The sequence below is a fragment of the Onychostoma macrolepis genome, chromosome 13, assembly GCF_012432095.1.
Source record: "Onychostoma macrolepis isolate SWU-2019 chromosome 13, ASM1243209v1, whole genome shotgun sequence".
In the NCBI taxonomy this organism is placed as follows: domain Eukaryota; kingdom Metazoa; phylum Chordata; class Actinopteri; order Cypriniformes; family Cyprinidae; genus Onychostoma; species Onychostoma macrolepis.
The window spans coordinates 19386281-19401223 of record NC_081167.1 but is presented as its reverse complement, the minus strand read 5'-3'; the positions used below and the strand labels follow the sequence as shown (position 1 = coordinate 19401223).

General features: G+C 38.2%; 2 protein-coding genes across 20 annotated transcripts in view; both read right to left on the bottom strand.

Annotated features, from left to right (window-relative positions):
- Nucleotides 1-362: 362 nt before the first annotated feature.
- On the bottom strand, nt 363-3197 carry ppifa (peptidylprolyl isomerase Fa). 3 transcript variants are annotated; one of them, XM_058795858.1, is made up of 7 exons: nt 3161-3197; nt 2794-2939; nt 2458-2488; nt 2109-2197; nt 1861-1957; nt 977-1052; nt 363-899 (listed from the first exon to the last, which is right to left on the bottom strand). In XM_058795858.1, the coding sequence occupies exons 1-7, from the start codon at nt 3180-3182 to the stop codon at nt 764-766; spliced, it is 597 nt and encodes a 198-aa protein (XP_058651841.1). In that variant the 5' UTR covers nt 3183-3197; the 3' UTR covers nt 363-763. The 3 variants fall into 3 exon arrangements, with proteins under 3 accessions (XP_058651841.1, XP_058651842.1, XP_058651843.1); XM_058795859.1 differs by lacking the exon at nt 3161-3197 and adding an exon at nt 3037-3119 and having other exon boundaries at nt 364-899; XM_058795860.1 differs by lacking the exons at nt 2458-2488; nt 3161-3197 and having other exon boundaries at nt 368-899; nt 2794-3029.
- A 3190-nt stretch (nt 3198-6387) lies between these two features.
- zmiz1a (zinc finger, MIZ-type containing 1a) overlaps nt 6388-14943 on the bottom strand; it is a 192174-nt gene continuing 183618 nt past the window's right edge. For 7 of the 17 annotated variants that reach the window (XM_058795532.1, XM_058795527.1, XM_058795525.1 and 4 more), the window contains 13 exons: nt 14698-14880; nt 14423-14491; nt 14127-14295; nt 13656-13797; nt 12862-13072; nt 12488-12593; nt 12221-12381; nt 11307-11374; nt 11138-11206; nt 10755-11005; nt 10334-10500; nt 9022-9279; nt 6389-6849 (listed from right to left, as the gene is read on the bottom strand). In XM_058795532.1, coding sequence (XP_058651515.1) covers nt 6742-6849; nt 9022-9279; nt 10334-10500; nt 10755-11005; nt 11138-11206; nt 11307-11374; nt 12221-12381; nt 12488-12593; nt 12862-13072; nt 13656-13797; nt 14127-14295; nt 14423-14491; nt 14698-14880 — 1962 coding nt within the window. In that variant the 3' untranslated portion in view covers nt 6389-6741. Of the gene's footprint in view, nt 6850-9021; nt 9280-10333; nt 10501-10754; nt 11006-11137; nt 11207-11306; nt 11375-12220; nt 12382-12487; nt 12594-12861; nt 13073-13655; nt 13798-14126; nt 14296-14422; nt 14492-14697; nt 14881-14943 lie in introns of all 17 variants that reach the window. The other 10 variants (XM_058795542.1, XM_058795537.1, XM_058795538.1 and 7 more) reach the window with 4 other exon arrangements.

Sequence of the window (14943 nt, the reverse complement as noted above, 5' to 3'; positions counted from 1 at the left end):
TAATGGAACACATCTGACAAACTCGTATTCCCAACTGTCTCCACAACTATTGTATGAACATGTTCAGAAGACTCTAGCTGAAAGTTTAACGTTGGAGGTGGAGAATCTTCATAGCCAAACAGGATGTCATATCCTGCTTTGGGGGGGGGCAGGAAATCTTGTCGCTGGATAGAGTCTAAAAAAAGGTTTGGGATCATTCTCAGGAAGATTTAAAAAGCATGCCACGCAACCAGATATACTGCTGCAGTTGTAGCCGGCCCTCATCTGGAAAACAGCCTTGAGTCATTAAAAAAAAAAAAAAAATTGGGCACAGGATGCAAATATCCTGGAAGAAATTCCATATGTCAAAACCAGTTTTGTGTGTAATTTATTTATTTAAAAAACCTCCTGGGGTTTCTCTGGCATAGTTCTTAGAAAGGTAAACAATCTCCATATAGCGTTCATCCTAATTTCAAAACCAAAAAAAAAAAAAGAGGCTTTAACAGTATAAATTTCCTTGTGGCCCATGGCATTTGACCCATAAACAAGATTTGTTGTGTAGGGGCAAGTAATCACCTTACTTACAGAGTCATTTGCTTACTTAGTAAGCATAAAACACCTTAATGGATCCATAGACTGACACATTAAAATGACAATAGGTACTTGGGTAACAAATGTAAAAAAAAAAAAAAAAAAAAAAGACTATAATTTACTTTAAATTACAAGCCTAAGCAGTTTGGTTGTGAAAACGTTTGATCACATTGAAATGAATGCACATCCTTGGTTACTTGAGTTCTCCAGAGTCTGTGATGACAATCTTCTTTACAGTTCCTCCATCATGTAGGCCACAGGACTCCATTACAGAGACCGTCCCCATTCCCTCCTTGACCTGCCCGAAAACAACGTGTTTGCCATCAAGCCTGAAAGAGAACAACATGAACATCAACACTTGGGATGAGTAACAATTAAACCAAAAATTGGTTTTCCACCATCATACCATTCTGTTTTTGCAGTGCAGATGAAAAACTGGGATCCATTTGTGTTTGGCCCAGAGTTTGCCATAGACAGAACACCTACAGGAGGGAGACGGAAAGAAAATCAGACCACCTCCTGAGATACTGCATGCTTTTTATAGGCACATTTGTCACTTTGAATAATTTAAAGATATATAGATTCAGGGAAAATCTAACGATCAACAGTTCCACAATAACAACCAGAGAATAAAAAAAATAAGAGTTTGAAAAGCAGCAGGGGGTACTGGATGAAAGACAACATCTGGGTTGGGTAAGTTATGGCTCTCCACTACAATTACATTCAGTCATGTATTACACAACCCAACACTATTTACCCATATTAATCTATCAAGAGGGTTTGCTGGTGTAGGATCCCCCTGGCACCAAAAATGCACTAGGATAGGCTGGCTTTGACTTGCTTAGAAAGTAGGTCATTTGTTTGAAGATTACAAAAGCGGTTTCTGCAACTGAGGGAGCCTTACTACCACCTTGTGGCTGTAAACAGATGCAACATGCAGCTTTTGCACATTTCCTCAGGCTTGTAATGATGAAATTGAGCTGAATCAGATCCCAGAGGAACTGAGTATATACCATGTCTAGACACATGCTGAAAGGTACTATGGATTTTCACAGAATTGGATTGTCCTCCATTGACAAATTGCATTATTAAATATTTTTGAATAAATGATGTTGTCAGCTACCAATGTGACTATAGAACTATAAACTCTGTTATTGCTAACATTTCGTTTACAACCTTTTACAGATTCTTAAAAATTGTATGCATCATCCCATGTATAGTTCAATGCTGTACTCTGTATTTTTGTGACAGTTCATGGTAAGTATGGTACAGTAACAGTAGTGACATCACCTGGTCCATTGTGTTTCAGCTTGAAATTCTCATCGTTAAATTTCTTTCCATAAATAGATTTTCCACCAGTGCCATTATGATTAGTGAAATCCCCACCCTGTCAGCAAAACATCAATCATTAGATGGCCTTAGGACCAAAACACACAACTCATAACCAAAAAATAAAACTGAAGAGATAAGATGGCATTTTACATAATAAATAACGTTAATGCAAAAGGGCACAATGAACGGTAGCACTACTAGTTTACCTGACACATGAATTTGGGGATGATTCTGTGGAATACTGAGCCCTTATATCCAAAGCCATGCTCTCCAGTGCAAAGGGCCCGGAAATTTGCTGAAAGACAAGAACCAATATGAGAACTGCACAGTATAAAACTATGAAATTTACATTGATTTTTTTTTTTTTTAAATATCATGTATTATACATTATACCGTGTATTATAAGCTGTATCTAAAATTAATTGTACATTGTATATTTGATTGTACATTTTCATTTGTCTGTAATTTGTGCAAGGCCATATAAGTATTATTAGATTAATATTATATATCTTTTTTTTTTTTTTTACATTTTTTATAAATCCTATATTTGCTTACCAGCTGTTTTGGGTACAACGTCAGCATAAAGCTGCAAATAAAGTACGGGGAAAAAAAACTGTCTTTAGAATATAAATATGAATTTAATAATAATAAAAATAATAATACTGAACACGATAATAATAAGTATTATATTATATTATAATTATCGTTATTAATAATAATACATATTACTATTAAAGAATAGCCATATTTACAACAAAAACACGAATCATTCAAGTTAGTTTCAGTCATTGGACGGATGCCTTGGCAAGAGAAATAACTGTTTCTATTTCCTCGCTCTTTTCATTGTAACAGTCTCTGATTCAAACATTTTTGTTACATTACATGACTTGCCTCAATAATAATTCTTCCAATGAACTCGCCGTCAGCTGCAATATCCATAAAGACAACAGGGTTCTTCACCGGTCCTGAAACCAGTCTGTTCGCAGCGATTGCGACAGAGCAATATTTCATACGATTTTTCATCTGTAACATTCTTGCTGTAGAGTTGAAAACCCATAAACGAATACATATAAGAATCAGCACTCAAAGTTATAACTGGCGTAACGTTAGGCCTACACTACCGTGCACACACACCACGTGACATGTTCTTCTATGGTCAAGGAGAGTCAAGAGCGTCAAGTTAAAATTAACAGCGACACCATGTGGTCTGATGAGTCGGAATAATAATTCATTGATTCGGTTTAATCAGTTCAATTACCTTTTAAGCTTCTCGGGAGCATCAATATTCAAATGAAAAAAGTCCACGTTATTGACACGTGATATAAGTTTTCTTTCGCGCTGGACGGTTCTCACTTTGCTTTCCAGCCTGACTGCGTCTAAACTTCGAAACAGCATCTTAAAACTGAAAATTATGAAACTGATGACTGATAATAATAGATAAATGAATTTTTCTACAGCGAGGCATTCGCTGCAGTCAACAAAGTAGAGAAAAAAAATAGGGAAAACATTACATACTCTTTCTGGAGTCTTGAATTAATAATATTTAAAGGCTAATGTTTGTTTAGGTCTCGGTGAGTGAGTCAGCTGAGATAATGATTAGCCTAAAAGAATAGCTCACTTGTAAACTACCTGTGTAATCTGTAAAAATGCCTCTGAATTTAGCGAGTTGATTCAAAAGATTCGAGTAACTGAACTTTTTTACACATAGAACACATTTGCCTCCCATTTCTGCTTTGTTCTCTGTGGTTGTTTTCTTGCAGTAACAGTAAAGCCTGTGGTTTTTCACTGCAGATTCTCACAGCTACGCATGCACACCAAATGAAACATCAGAAACGCTGGAAGGTTGTTTCATCTGAATACATATTTATTAGATAAATATTAGGATGTCACAGCATCTAACTACATACAGTTTTGCAAGACTAAAAATCACAATTAGTTTTTTGTTTTGTTTTTTCTTCTGACCAGTTTAGAATATGAAATGATTGTACAACAGAATGTACAAGCAAAGACAACTGCAACGTTCGGTGCCAATCACCTCAGATTGTACCTCATATTTGTTTTTAATTTTCCTGATCATGATATCAAAATTGTACAAACTCTGGATTTTGGTTACAATCTTTTGGAACCGCTCCTGGCCCCGTGTCCCTATTGTCCAAATTATTTCCCCAGGATTTTCTTCATTATCTTCTGTAGCACCTTATTAAGTACACAAGAAATGGAGCAATACACATAAGCTAAATATTACACAAATGTAAAACAAATGTGTCTCTTTTTATCCCTTCCCCAAATTCCTGTCGTGTGGGATGAATATTTTACAAAAGTGAACAAATGCTTAGAGGTTCCACAGACGCTAACAAACACAGATTCATTTTACCCAATTTAGATTCTGATGGGAGGATGCAAGCTTTACAAATTCTAAATACACAATGCACATTCCCCTGGGGAAAATGAATACATTTCTGTTAACGTGTCTCTATTTATCATTTACATATGTACATGCATCCCTAATGTGCCCCTTCCCCCTTTTTCCTTCGACCCTCGCTGAACCCTCACCTGTGGCGGAGTAGTGAACACACAGTCTATTTCATTCAACCCTTTCTGTTCCTGCCTCAGCACTCATTGCCTCTTCAACGACTGTACGTCGATAGTACGTGACAGCTCAGAGCCGACAACTTTAGGAGTCTTTAAGTTCAGTTTATGCCTATTTGTGTCTACAAAGTGGGAACGAATATGTGGCAGTGCATCTTTGAAAAAGGATATACAAGTGAACTACAGACAAACGCTATAGAACTTGAACCCACGTTTTCCTTTTGGAGTTCTAAGTATTTAAATTGTCAACGACAAACATCATTTTTGTACATAATTCTACACCAAGAAGAACAGGAAAAAAACAAACAAACAAACTAAAAACTAATATTGCAAATCATAAAAAAATAACTTAAAATGGAAACGGTGATATTTCATCCAACAAAACACATCCCAAACAGTATTCAATTGTACTGATGTCAGCCTTCTTCGACAGTCTTTGAGTAACATCAGTATCATGGAAATGTCGTTACAAATATCATAAATACTGACTATTTTCAAGTGGGCCGTTTTGATTTAAAAACAAAAACAAGAAAATCCTTGTACACACGGACGTTGTTAACCTTCACTGAGCTGCTGATATAAAAGTTTGACTGAATCTTTTACTGAAATGTACATTTCATCGATGGGTATTGAGATAATATATAGCTTCATTATATAATTGAATTAAAAAGTAAAAATCTATAAATATAGAACATATTCTAACACTTTCTTCATTGTTTGCTGTGTAATTACTATGATATTACTTGTAAACAAATTGCTAAAAGTGAAACATTATACATTTGATTAAATTCTATGGGTAACAATTTAAAAATGGGCTTGTCAAAATAGGTTTGGGCCACCTTCTCAAATCAGGGTGCGTAACTTTGGTAATCCATGGACATCTTGTTATAAATGTACACATTTTTGTACATTTGTACGATTGTAACAACAGAAAAAAAAAGAAAAGAAAAAAAATTACCATTATATGAACAATATATTGTGCATTATAAAATAAAACTTTAACACAACAGTTCATGAATAAAAGGCTGAATTAAAATAGTACAGAAGAAATGATTGAGGAAAAAAAACAAAAAAAAAACAGTATCACTAAAATAAGGGGCGATTGGCAACAGTGAATGTTTCAACATTGTATGCAGTTTGTCAGAAGAGGGGTACAAACATCAAGGGCCTAAGACGACCAAGCCTCATGCATGAAGAGAACTCACAGAGAAGACAGATGACACAAGACTGACTTCCCTTTGAAATGTGAATTGCTTTCTTCTTGCTCTGTGACCGCTAGTGTGGAGAATCCACAGGACGTTGCGGGAGGAGGAGGAACAGTCTGTCGGAAGATGCACAATATTATGGGTACAGTGCTGAAATGTTTGCAATTCTGTCTCGAGAAGGAAAAGAATGCATGCCGTGATGCCCTCTAGCATTTGTTTAGAACATGATGCATATGTCTGAAGGTGCTGGACATATGAATCACATTACAAAATGAGGTGCAAAGCTGCGCGGTGTACTAGAACGGAACACATTCTCGTGTCCTGTGGCGTGAGAGTTTGGAGGACTTTCGCAAAATTCCCATCATTAGTCTCTGGGATGGGAGGGTTAGATCATTCTGGCGATTCCGAGATGAGCTTTTTTCCCTTTTGTTGTCTCCCTTACAGGCTTCCAGGTGCAGTTTTACGCATTCTCTTGTGCTTTTTCAAAGGGAGATGGACAGACAAACAGTGTGGACATCCAGCAGACAAGGACTTGGGAAGCCGTGGTGGTAGAGCTTGGAAGAACAAACCTTCAAGAGATTGCGGACACACAGAGGCGGTACAGGAAGAAATATATATATATATATATATATATATATATATATATATATATATATATATATATATATATATATATATATATATATATATATATATATATTCTATTCAGGTCTTCTTTTCACAAAAGGAAAAAATCTGAATTAAAAATGCTACAGTACTTTCCTAGTGAGCACACACACAGTTCTGTGTGACGTATTCATATGAACTGATTATAGCTGCACATGTATTTCCATTAGTATTGAAAGATATCACTTTAGTGCCAACCAACATGGCTGCCATATATGTGTGGAAAAGGTTGCTTGTAAAAGAGTGAGATATTTACATGAGGAAGAGGCAAAAGGATGGCTGTTTCCTGTTTGCAAAGTACAGAGTCAGTCTTCAGGTGCCTCTCGATTCCTGACAGCCAAACAAATTAGGGCCTCTCCAAAAGGCCGACCGAAGGAAGTCAGTTGTTCTCAAAAAGGGAAAGCAGATCGTCATTGCTGCTGCTTGGGAGGTCAGGAGGGTCTAAGTATGACAGCAACTCGTCTGGGTTTGCCAGTTCTGGCAAAAGCTGCAGAAAGCGGGAGACAGACATTTACATTACAATCTTGCAAATGACCTTAAAGAACCTTAAAAATACTGGGCAGCAGTGGCGGATTAAGACCCTTTGGTGCCCCTGGGCAACGACACATAGAGTGCCCCCACCCGCCACGCCACAAAAAATACAATAAAATAAAATAAATAAATAAATGAATAAATGAAATGTGCTTTATGTGATAATTTACATTAACTGTTTTTTTTTTTTTTACAAAATTTTAAATTAATAAACTGATCTGATAACAAGGCTACAAAAATCCTTACAAAATCAGGTTACCACTTTTTACAGTGTACTCTGATAAATTAATTATAACTTGTGAACCCACCTCTTACAGGTGTAATCTGTCCTAAAATGAGATATAAATCTGAACTGTGTGCAGCAAATTGAAACATTTTATAACTAGTGAAGCCAACTGTTACAGGTATAATAATCCAATCTGTTAATCATTTCAGACTCTATGGCCAACAAAGAAAGTGTGGATAGTCTTTTTAGAGTCATTATTGTCCTCAGCTAATTTTTCATTCATTTATATTTAATTTGCAAAATCCTTTTCTAATGTTTTACTCCCTTGTGTAAAAAGGGTGTTTTCAGAAATGCGACCATGAGTGCATGGTCTTGTTTGCAATTAGCAATTTGCATAGCTGCCCTAAAGTATTGGTGTATTGGTGATAACCAAAATCTTTTTTTTTATGTTTCTGTAATGGTTAATCCACCAGTATGTGTAAGATCTTTAGTCACAGTAGTGTTTCTAATGCTAAAATATAATTATTGTTGGGATTGAATGGATTCAAAGATAGATTGCACAAAGGTTTAATCAAAAGCAGGTCTTTGGGAACAACCAGAAACTATTTGGAAGTCAGTAACAACAGAGAGTGTGGAAAAGTGCATAAAAATTATGCCAGCAAGAATGCAAGCTTTTATCAAGGCCAAAGGAGGCCATACAATATATATATATATTTTTTGGTTATTATGAGTGAATAAAGACTATTTAGTCGTTTCAATTAGTTAATGACCATACAATTTTTAATTAAACAAGTTTTTGACGGGTGGTCTAATACATTTGTTAAACACTGTATATAGCTACATAGTTTTGTGAGGATTTGAACTGAAAATAAAACTCACAAACTCACTTGTTTACACTTTACCCCTTTCTTGATTGCCAATGGCTGCAAAGTACAACGTGACGCTCTTCACACATCCATGAGCGAGGCAGTTTCATTTCAGCTGAAGAGACGGGAGTTGCGCGACACCACACAGTATGCTCCTAGAATCTTTTTGAGTAATATATGGGCGTCGAAACTAAAGCGCACGGGTTCACGAATAGCCTATGTGTGAATCTGGCGATAGATCGCGCATCCACTGATTCACGCATCAAAAAAACCCCAAAAACTTTTAATAAAACATTCAGAGAACTTAGTACGTTCTGATAAAAGGGTATAGGCCACGGCTAGATAGACGTTTGAGAATACATCGCTTATTTTACCGCAGAAAATTTATTTGCGTGGTGCCCCCCCTGGACGTGGTGCCCCTGGGCACTTGCCCAAATGCCTGTATGGTTAATCTGCCTATGCTGGGAATATACACAGAAATATACTCGGTTCAATACGTTAAGCTCAAATGACACTGACAGTATTTGTGGCATAACATAAGAAGGAAAAACAACAACAAAAAAACTTGATTCAACCATTATAAAAAGTAAAAAAAAAAAAAAAAATCAAGGTTATAATGAGGCTCTGAGAATAGAAATGAACTGGGACAATTTTTGGCTAGTAATTAAGATAAGAATTTTATAAAAGGCAGGTAAATTAAATTTGTCAAAAGTAGCGTTATTTGAGCGTTATTTGTTGTTTGAGTATTATTTGAGCTGTAAAGCTGTTTAATAAACAATCATTTAGAGGTTTATGGCAATAATCTTTTAGGGTTTATGGCATTAAGTTGTCAAGACGTTCTAAAATTGGATGTGTCAAATGATTGAGCTTAACTTGTACTGAATCCAGAATATTTCTTAAATCAGAACGTTTTCGAATGCTCAGAGCTTTGGATCATGAGGAAAGCATGAGGCTCACATGACTCTGTGTGAAATGTAAGTAGCACATGACTCTAGAAATAAAAGAAGCCCATACAACCATCACTGTGGATACTCACATCCAGAGAAGGCTCGGGCATGTCTGCAGGTCCCTGGCCACCTGCCTGCCCGTCAGCGGCGGGGTTGAAGGTCATGTCGGCATGTGGGTGACTGTTTTGGCCTGGCTGCTGGGGGTGCGGGGGCTGGCGTGGGGGCTGGGAGGATGGGGGGCCGCTGTGATGCAATGGCTGAGCTGATTGGCTGTTGGGGTGAGGGGATGCGTGCATGCCTGGCTGCATGGAAGCATGGGATTGATCAGCGCTCACGGGATGGGGCATCTGCGGAGGGAGGAGAGAGGAGCGATGAGTCTATCTGCATAAAGTGGAGCACTCTGACTGAGAGAGCTCTAGTGGCAGCCATAGACAGACAGAGAGCAAGACAAGTGCCATGCAGGTGATTCCAGAGCACATACGCCTTCATAAAACTAAGATGACTTGCAAAACAGTATATTTGACAAATTCAACAATACGCAAAACCGAAGTATACTTTGGTCTTAATGCTAAGAGGAAAATAGTTCATTTGCATACTTTTGGGGCGATTTAGATTTTCAGAGTTTGAAATCAACACACAAAAACAGAGACCTGTAGATTTATTAGTAAGAAGATCACTGCTCACAGCAGGTGTAAAATATGACACTTTTATTTTGAAACACCTCATGTTAGTATTAAAAGTAATAATGTTAATGGCAATACTGAACTGGCAAGCCAGCAGGCAAAGTCTGACAGTAATTTTCACAAGTTATTTCTAGAGGTGCATACGTGCTTTGATAGCTGTAGCAGTGACGCTTTAAAAGGGATGAATTAGGGACCAAACCCCTCAGACAAAGTTTACCATGCTGACAGCATGCTAAATTTCTGTTTGAGAAGCTACAGGTTCATCCCTTATTAAGATACTTTAATGAAACCTGAAAGTCAACTAAAAGTCCAGGTAACCAAAATGTAAAAGATCCAAAAAGGTTATATGGGCTTTATAAAAGCAATCCATTATGAATTGAGCGGTTTAAACCAAGTCCTGAAAATCATTTTTATTTCATTTACATTTAAACAATGATCAACATGCATACATAACGCACATTACATTTAGTAAACATGGAAGCCCAAACATGCATGTGATGCTCGAGAACCAATGAGATTTGTACTAATGCTTGACACACATGTATTAGCCACTTCCTTTTTTTAATGCATCATTTTACACTACTATCATTGGACCTTTAACTAATATCAAACTTTTAAAGAGACTGAGTAATTTGTTCCTGTTTTAATACAAAAACTAAAATATGTCTCAAATATCAGCTCTTGTTGCTTGGAAACCTGAGGGTATGAAGTGATTTACCGAGTCGGGCATGCCGTGGGCGAGAGGCTTGTCGGGGGCCATGAGGCTGTTGGGCACGTCTGGTGGATGTGAGAGCTGGGGTCCGTGCATGAAGTCATTCATGGGAGCTCCGCCACCAGAGTTACTGTGGGAGAAGTCAAAGTTTCCATGGCCCTGGTAACTATTGCCTGATGCACAAAACAGAGAAACAGCAATGAGGAGCGATGACCTCAGAATCGCAGAGACAAAGAGCTAGAGAGATTTAGACAGCTTGGATGGCAAACTAGCCTGTTAAGAGCTCACAGGCGTAAGTTCTTCTGACTGTTACGATTGAAGGGAAAAAATTAAGCGTACCTAAACAATGAAGCTTGTAAAGTGCTGTAAGGACTGTTTTATGAGACAGACAGAAAGGAAAGAACAGAGAGTATGATCAGGTGCTGACCTCTACCTTGGCCCCCATATTCGCCATTGTTTCCTCCGTGCTGAGGGGGGAGGGGGGTGTAGGGTGAAGGGCCGGGACCCAGCTGGGCGATCATATCCATCACATTAGGCAAGATCATTTGACTGGGACTCATGGTTTTAAAACGCTTGGCCAGAGGGCCATCTGGGTCCTCCTTTATATGAATGTCTGACTTTATGGGCACCGGCCTCCAACTACACGTAGGGTCGATGGTGACCTCTTCAAACTCCGAACTGCAAGAATGGAACAAAATTCATGACTGCGAGTAATGGGATGTTTATAATTTAAGAATCATATCTCAGGTGCATTTTTACAGGGCTCTTACTGAACAACTGAGTGATCCAATGTTTGAGTGATAAACTTACTTTTGAATTGCATTGAGAATTCCCCACATGTACTGATCCACCTCCAGCCCTTCCAATAATGCTGTTTTACTGGGGACATGCAGAAACATATAAAACAGAGAGCCAAGAGGAACAGCGTATCACATTTATTTGGCTGCCCAAAACAATTCTTGTGTGGTTTGCCACGTACTTGCATACAGGACATCTCCACGTTCCTCTCTCACAGTTCAGCTGCAGATAGGACTCTAAGTCAAAGCACTGCAACAGAAAATCAACTGTAAATTAAATCAATATACATATATAGAATTGCAGTAACAATGGCATGGGATTGTGGGGTTTTTGCACAATTTGTTTTGATTCACACATTTGTTTGTTTTTGCATTGATGATGTGGGAAATCCCCAAACACATTTATTTACATAATGCAAATGCGTGAGAATCTATAAATATCATTATCATAATCAGTATTTTTATCATTTTGTAGTAATATGTTTAAACATCCTTAAAATGAGGAAAATGTACTCAAGAAGAAAAATAAGATAATATACATTTTTCCTAATAAGTTTTCCGAGTTATTCCTAAAAAGTTTTTTATACATTTGTCATATAGGTTTTACTTGTTACAATCATAAACCTCAACATTTAATTTAATGTCTCTGACAAGGAATTATTCTTAAATCAGGGTTTCAATCATTAAAAATAAATAAATACACACACACACACACACACACACATATATATATATATATATATATATATAGAGAGAGAGAGAGAGAGAGAGAGAGACAGAGAGAGATGCACACACACTATTTGAGATGCATCTCAAACAGTTCACCTGCATGACATGTGACCAGTAATCAACAGAGGACCATGAACATGTGAAAATGTGGTTAAATTATTGAAATATTAACTTAAATCTCAGGGGGTTATTCAAGTAAAGATTTTAGGTCAAAGGGGTTTGGCTGACAAAAAAATAAATAAATAAATAAAAATAAACACTTATATCATCTTAATTCTGGAAATGTATCTTTAGATTTTTATCTTTACATTTCTAGATTTTCTTGGGAAAACAAGAACATGATTAAGAACACTTGAACGATGCTTGCCTGCACGTGTTTGCAGTCATGTCCCCTAGCAGGGAGCTGGATCCGTCGGAATGTGATTGGACACTTGAGGGACACTTTGATGGCTGTCTGCTCTACTCCATCCTCTCCATTTAGTGTGGCATTCCCAGAGGACGCTGCTACGCTACTGAAGTTTCTTTTAACTGCAGGAAAACAGAAAAGAGACATTGCAAAGATTAGGGGTTGATGAAGATGATAATACAGAGTGACAGACATCCACGGATTCCAAAGAATGCAGCATCTACTTACTTTTGGTAATGCAGTGTTCGGCAGGAAGGAGCCTCTTCTTCAGGAGCCCTTGCAGGACCGATCGCACTGACGGCCTATGGACCAGCTGCAGCACGAACAAGTGCGACTGCAACAAGACCAAACATGTAACAAGCTGCTAGCAAGCATCTTCACATCAGAATATCCTTTACATGATACAGTATCTGTACCGTTCAGCTTTCAGACAGGGAAGCATAAAACTGATACCAACAAATGTAGTGGGAAGGCAGAAAACAGAAGCTGCTTCGAATCAGTGTTATCTGATTTCGTATCACATGCTGTATAACAGCTCTCTGACATGGCAGCTAAATGACAGACTATACATTATTGAAAGGCAGCGGAGGAATATTACTCACACAACAGCAGGCTGTGACCGTAATCTGGATGGTGTTTCTCCCTGGCTGACACACATGCTTTAGGTGCAGGGGTTTGTGGGATGTTTTATTGTCGCCTCTCTCAATAGTGAGGGGGGTGGCGTTGACACTGACTTGGACGGATGCGGGCCAATTGGTGTTCATTTGTCGGTCCTCATGATGATAGCACTTAAACTGCAGCTCCAGATCAGATCTGTTGGACAAGAGGAGAGGGTTCTAGTGTTAATGGAATAGTCCTCATAATGTTCCAACTCATACTGTAAATAAGATGTTGTGCAGAATGTTCACACTGCTATATTACATTTCATGAAGTGAATGGTGACTTTTCATTAAAAAAGATCATACTGACCTCAAACTTTTAAACAGAAGCGTATGTTCTGAGTTGATTCAATAGCTTTGTGTAAGTAAAAGTCCAAAATTCTTTATTGAGTGAAAGTCGTCACGTCTGTGTGATGTGACTATGTATATATTCAAATCTAGTGGATAATGTAGCTTCAGAAGACTTGTGACAGACCGTCATGCTTTTGTGGTGCTTTTATGGCAGTCTTTTGTCATTTTTAGAGACTGATAGCCCTTAATCACCATTCACTTTTATTCTATCAAAACGAGAAGCATGAATGATCTGCTAAACGTCTCCTTTTGTGTTCCACGGTAGAGAAAAAAATCATACAGGTTTGGAAAAACATGAGAGTGTGTAAATAATGACAGAATTATCATTAAATATTAAGGATGTCTTTGTCAAGAGCATGTGCGGTTTATGGCAGTAACATGCACACCTCCACATGAGCGTCTGGTGGACGGAGGGGCGCAGATGGAAGACGTGGTTACTGACGGCCAGGTTGTGCTCTAATCTAAAGGGCTCCAGCACCACTCCATCTCTCACTGGGAACGTCAAACGAAGCTCCTCGTTGGGGTTGGCTACAAGAACAAATATTGAGATTAGATGGATTCATAGTCTTCCCATTTAGACCATAGTATCAATGTGTAAGATGCTTTCAAGCTTGGCTTTCACCTCACCTAGTTTCAGCCTTTCCCACCGAAGCACATATATTATGAATGAGCTCTGAGTGGATGTGAAAAATGCATGAATCTCAGATAAATGTGCAATGGGACTTTTTTTTCCCACTCAGCTGCAGGTGGCGGATCAAAGGGTTCTCAGGGGTTTATTTTGATAGACTGTGACCGAGTTTATAATACGGACAGAGCGGAGATCAATGTCGTGTGTGGGGTTTCTTTACTTGACTCACTTGGAGGTGGAGGCAGAGACGTCATGTTTGGCTTCATGTCTGGAGGAAAAGGGGGCTTGACATCCTGATTGGGCGACAGGTACGGAGGTATACTACTTCCTGGGGTCATGGGTGGCGTGGGGTTACCAGGAACTGGCGAATGTGGGTAGTTCACCACCTGCCGAGGAGGCTTTAGCCAAAGAGACACATGATTACTGAATGCAGTCACTAAATATACAGCAAATCTGTACATATGAGTACAAATGGAATATTACACATAATTGTGTATGAAAATAAACAATAGTTTCACCACCTACCCCATTTCCTTGATTATACCCATAACCACCTCCAGAGAAATTGTTGTTCTGTCCATTAAATGGCTCTTGCTGAAATAGGAAAGAGCATACAGAGTGTAAAGCAAGAAAGCAAGATAGCTCCTATTAATATTTTATTTCTTTTCTTTTCCCTACCAAAAGTAAACTTGCGAGTTTAAACTGAATGTGGCATTTTTCAAAGTGTGAGCCAAATTACACAATTTCCTCAAGAAAATTGTGTCTACTAACATTGCAAAGACCGAGCAATATGAATTTACCTTATAGTATTGGCCCATGGCTACCCCAGTAGGGGGGTACTGGCCAGAGCCCTGTTGTCCCGGCATCCTTTGCCCAGGGTAATTGGGTGAAGGAAGAGCTCTAGAAGCGTTTGGGTTAGGGTACTGCCCTTGCTGGTTGGGAAACTGGCCATTGGGTCCAAACTGCTGGCCTCCATAATTAGGCTGTGAAAAAAAAAAAAAAAACAGTTGGTTCACCAACACAAATAGCCAATACAAAATATCTGC

Coding starts and splice junctions, on each gene's coding strand:
- ppifa (XM_058795858.1), bottom strand. CDS start 3,182: ATGCTCCCGAGAAGCTTAAAAG. Junction 2,489..2,793: donor TTGGAAGAATTATTATTGAG/GCAAGTCATGTA, acceptor CTTTATTTGCAG/CTTTATGCTGACGTTGTACC. Junction 1,053..1,860: donor GCTGAAACACAATGGACCAG/GTGATGTCACTA, acceptor TCCCTCCTGTAG/GTGTTCTGTCTATGGCAAAC.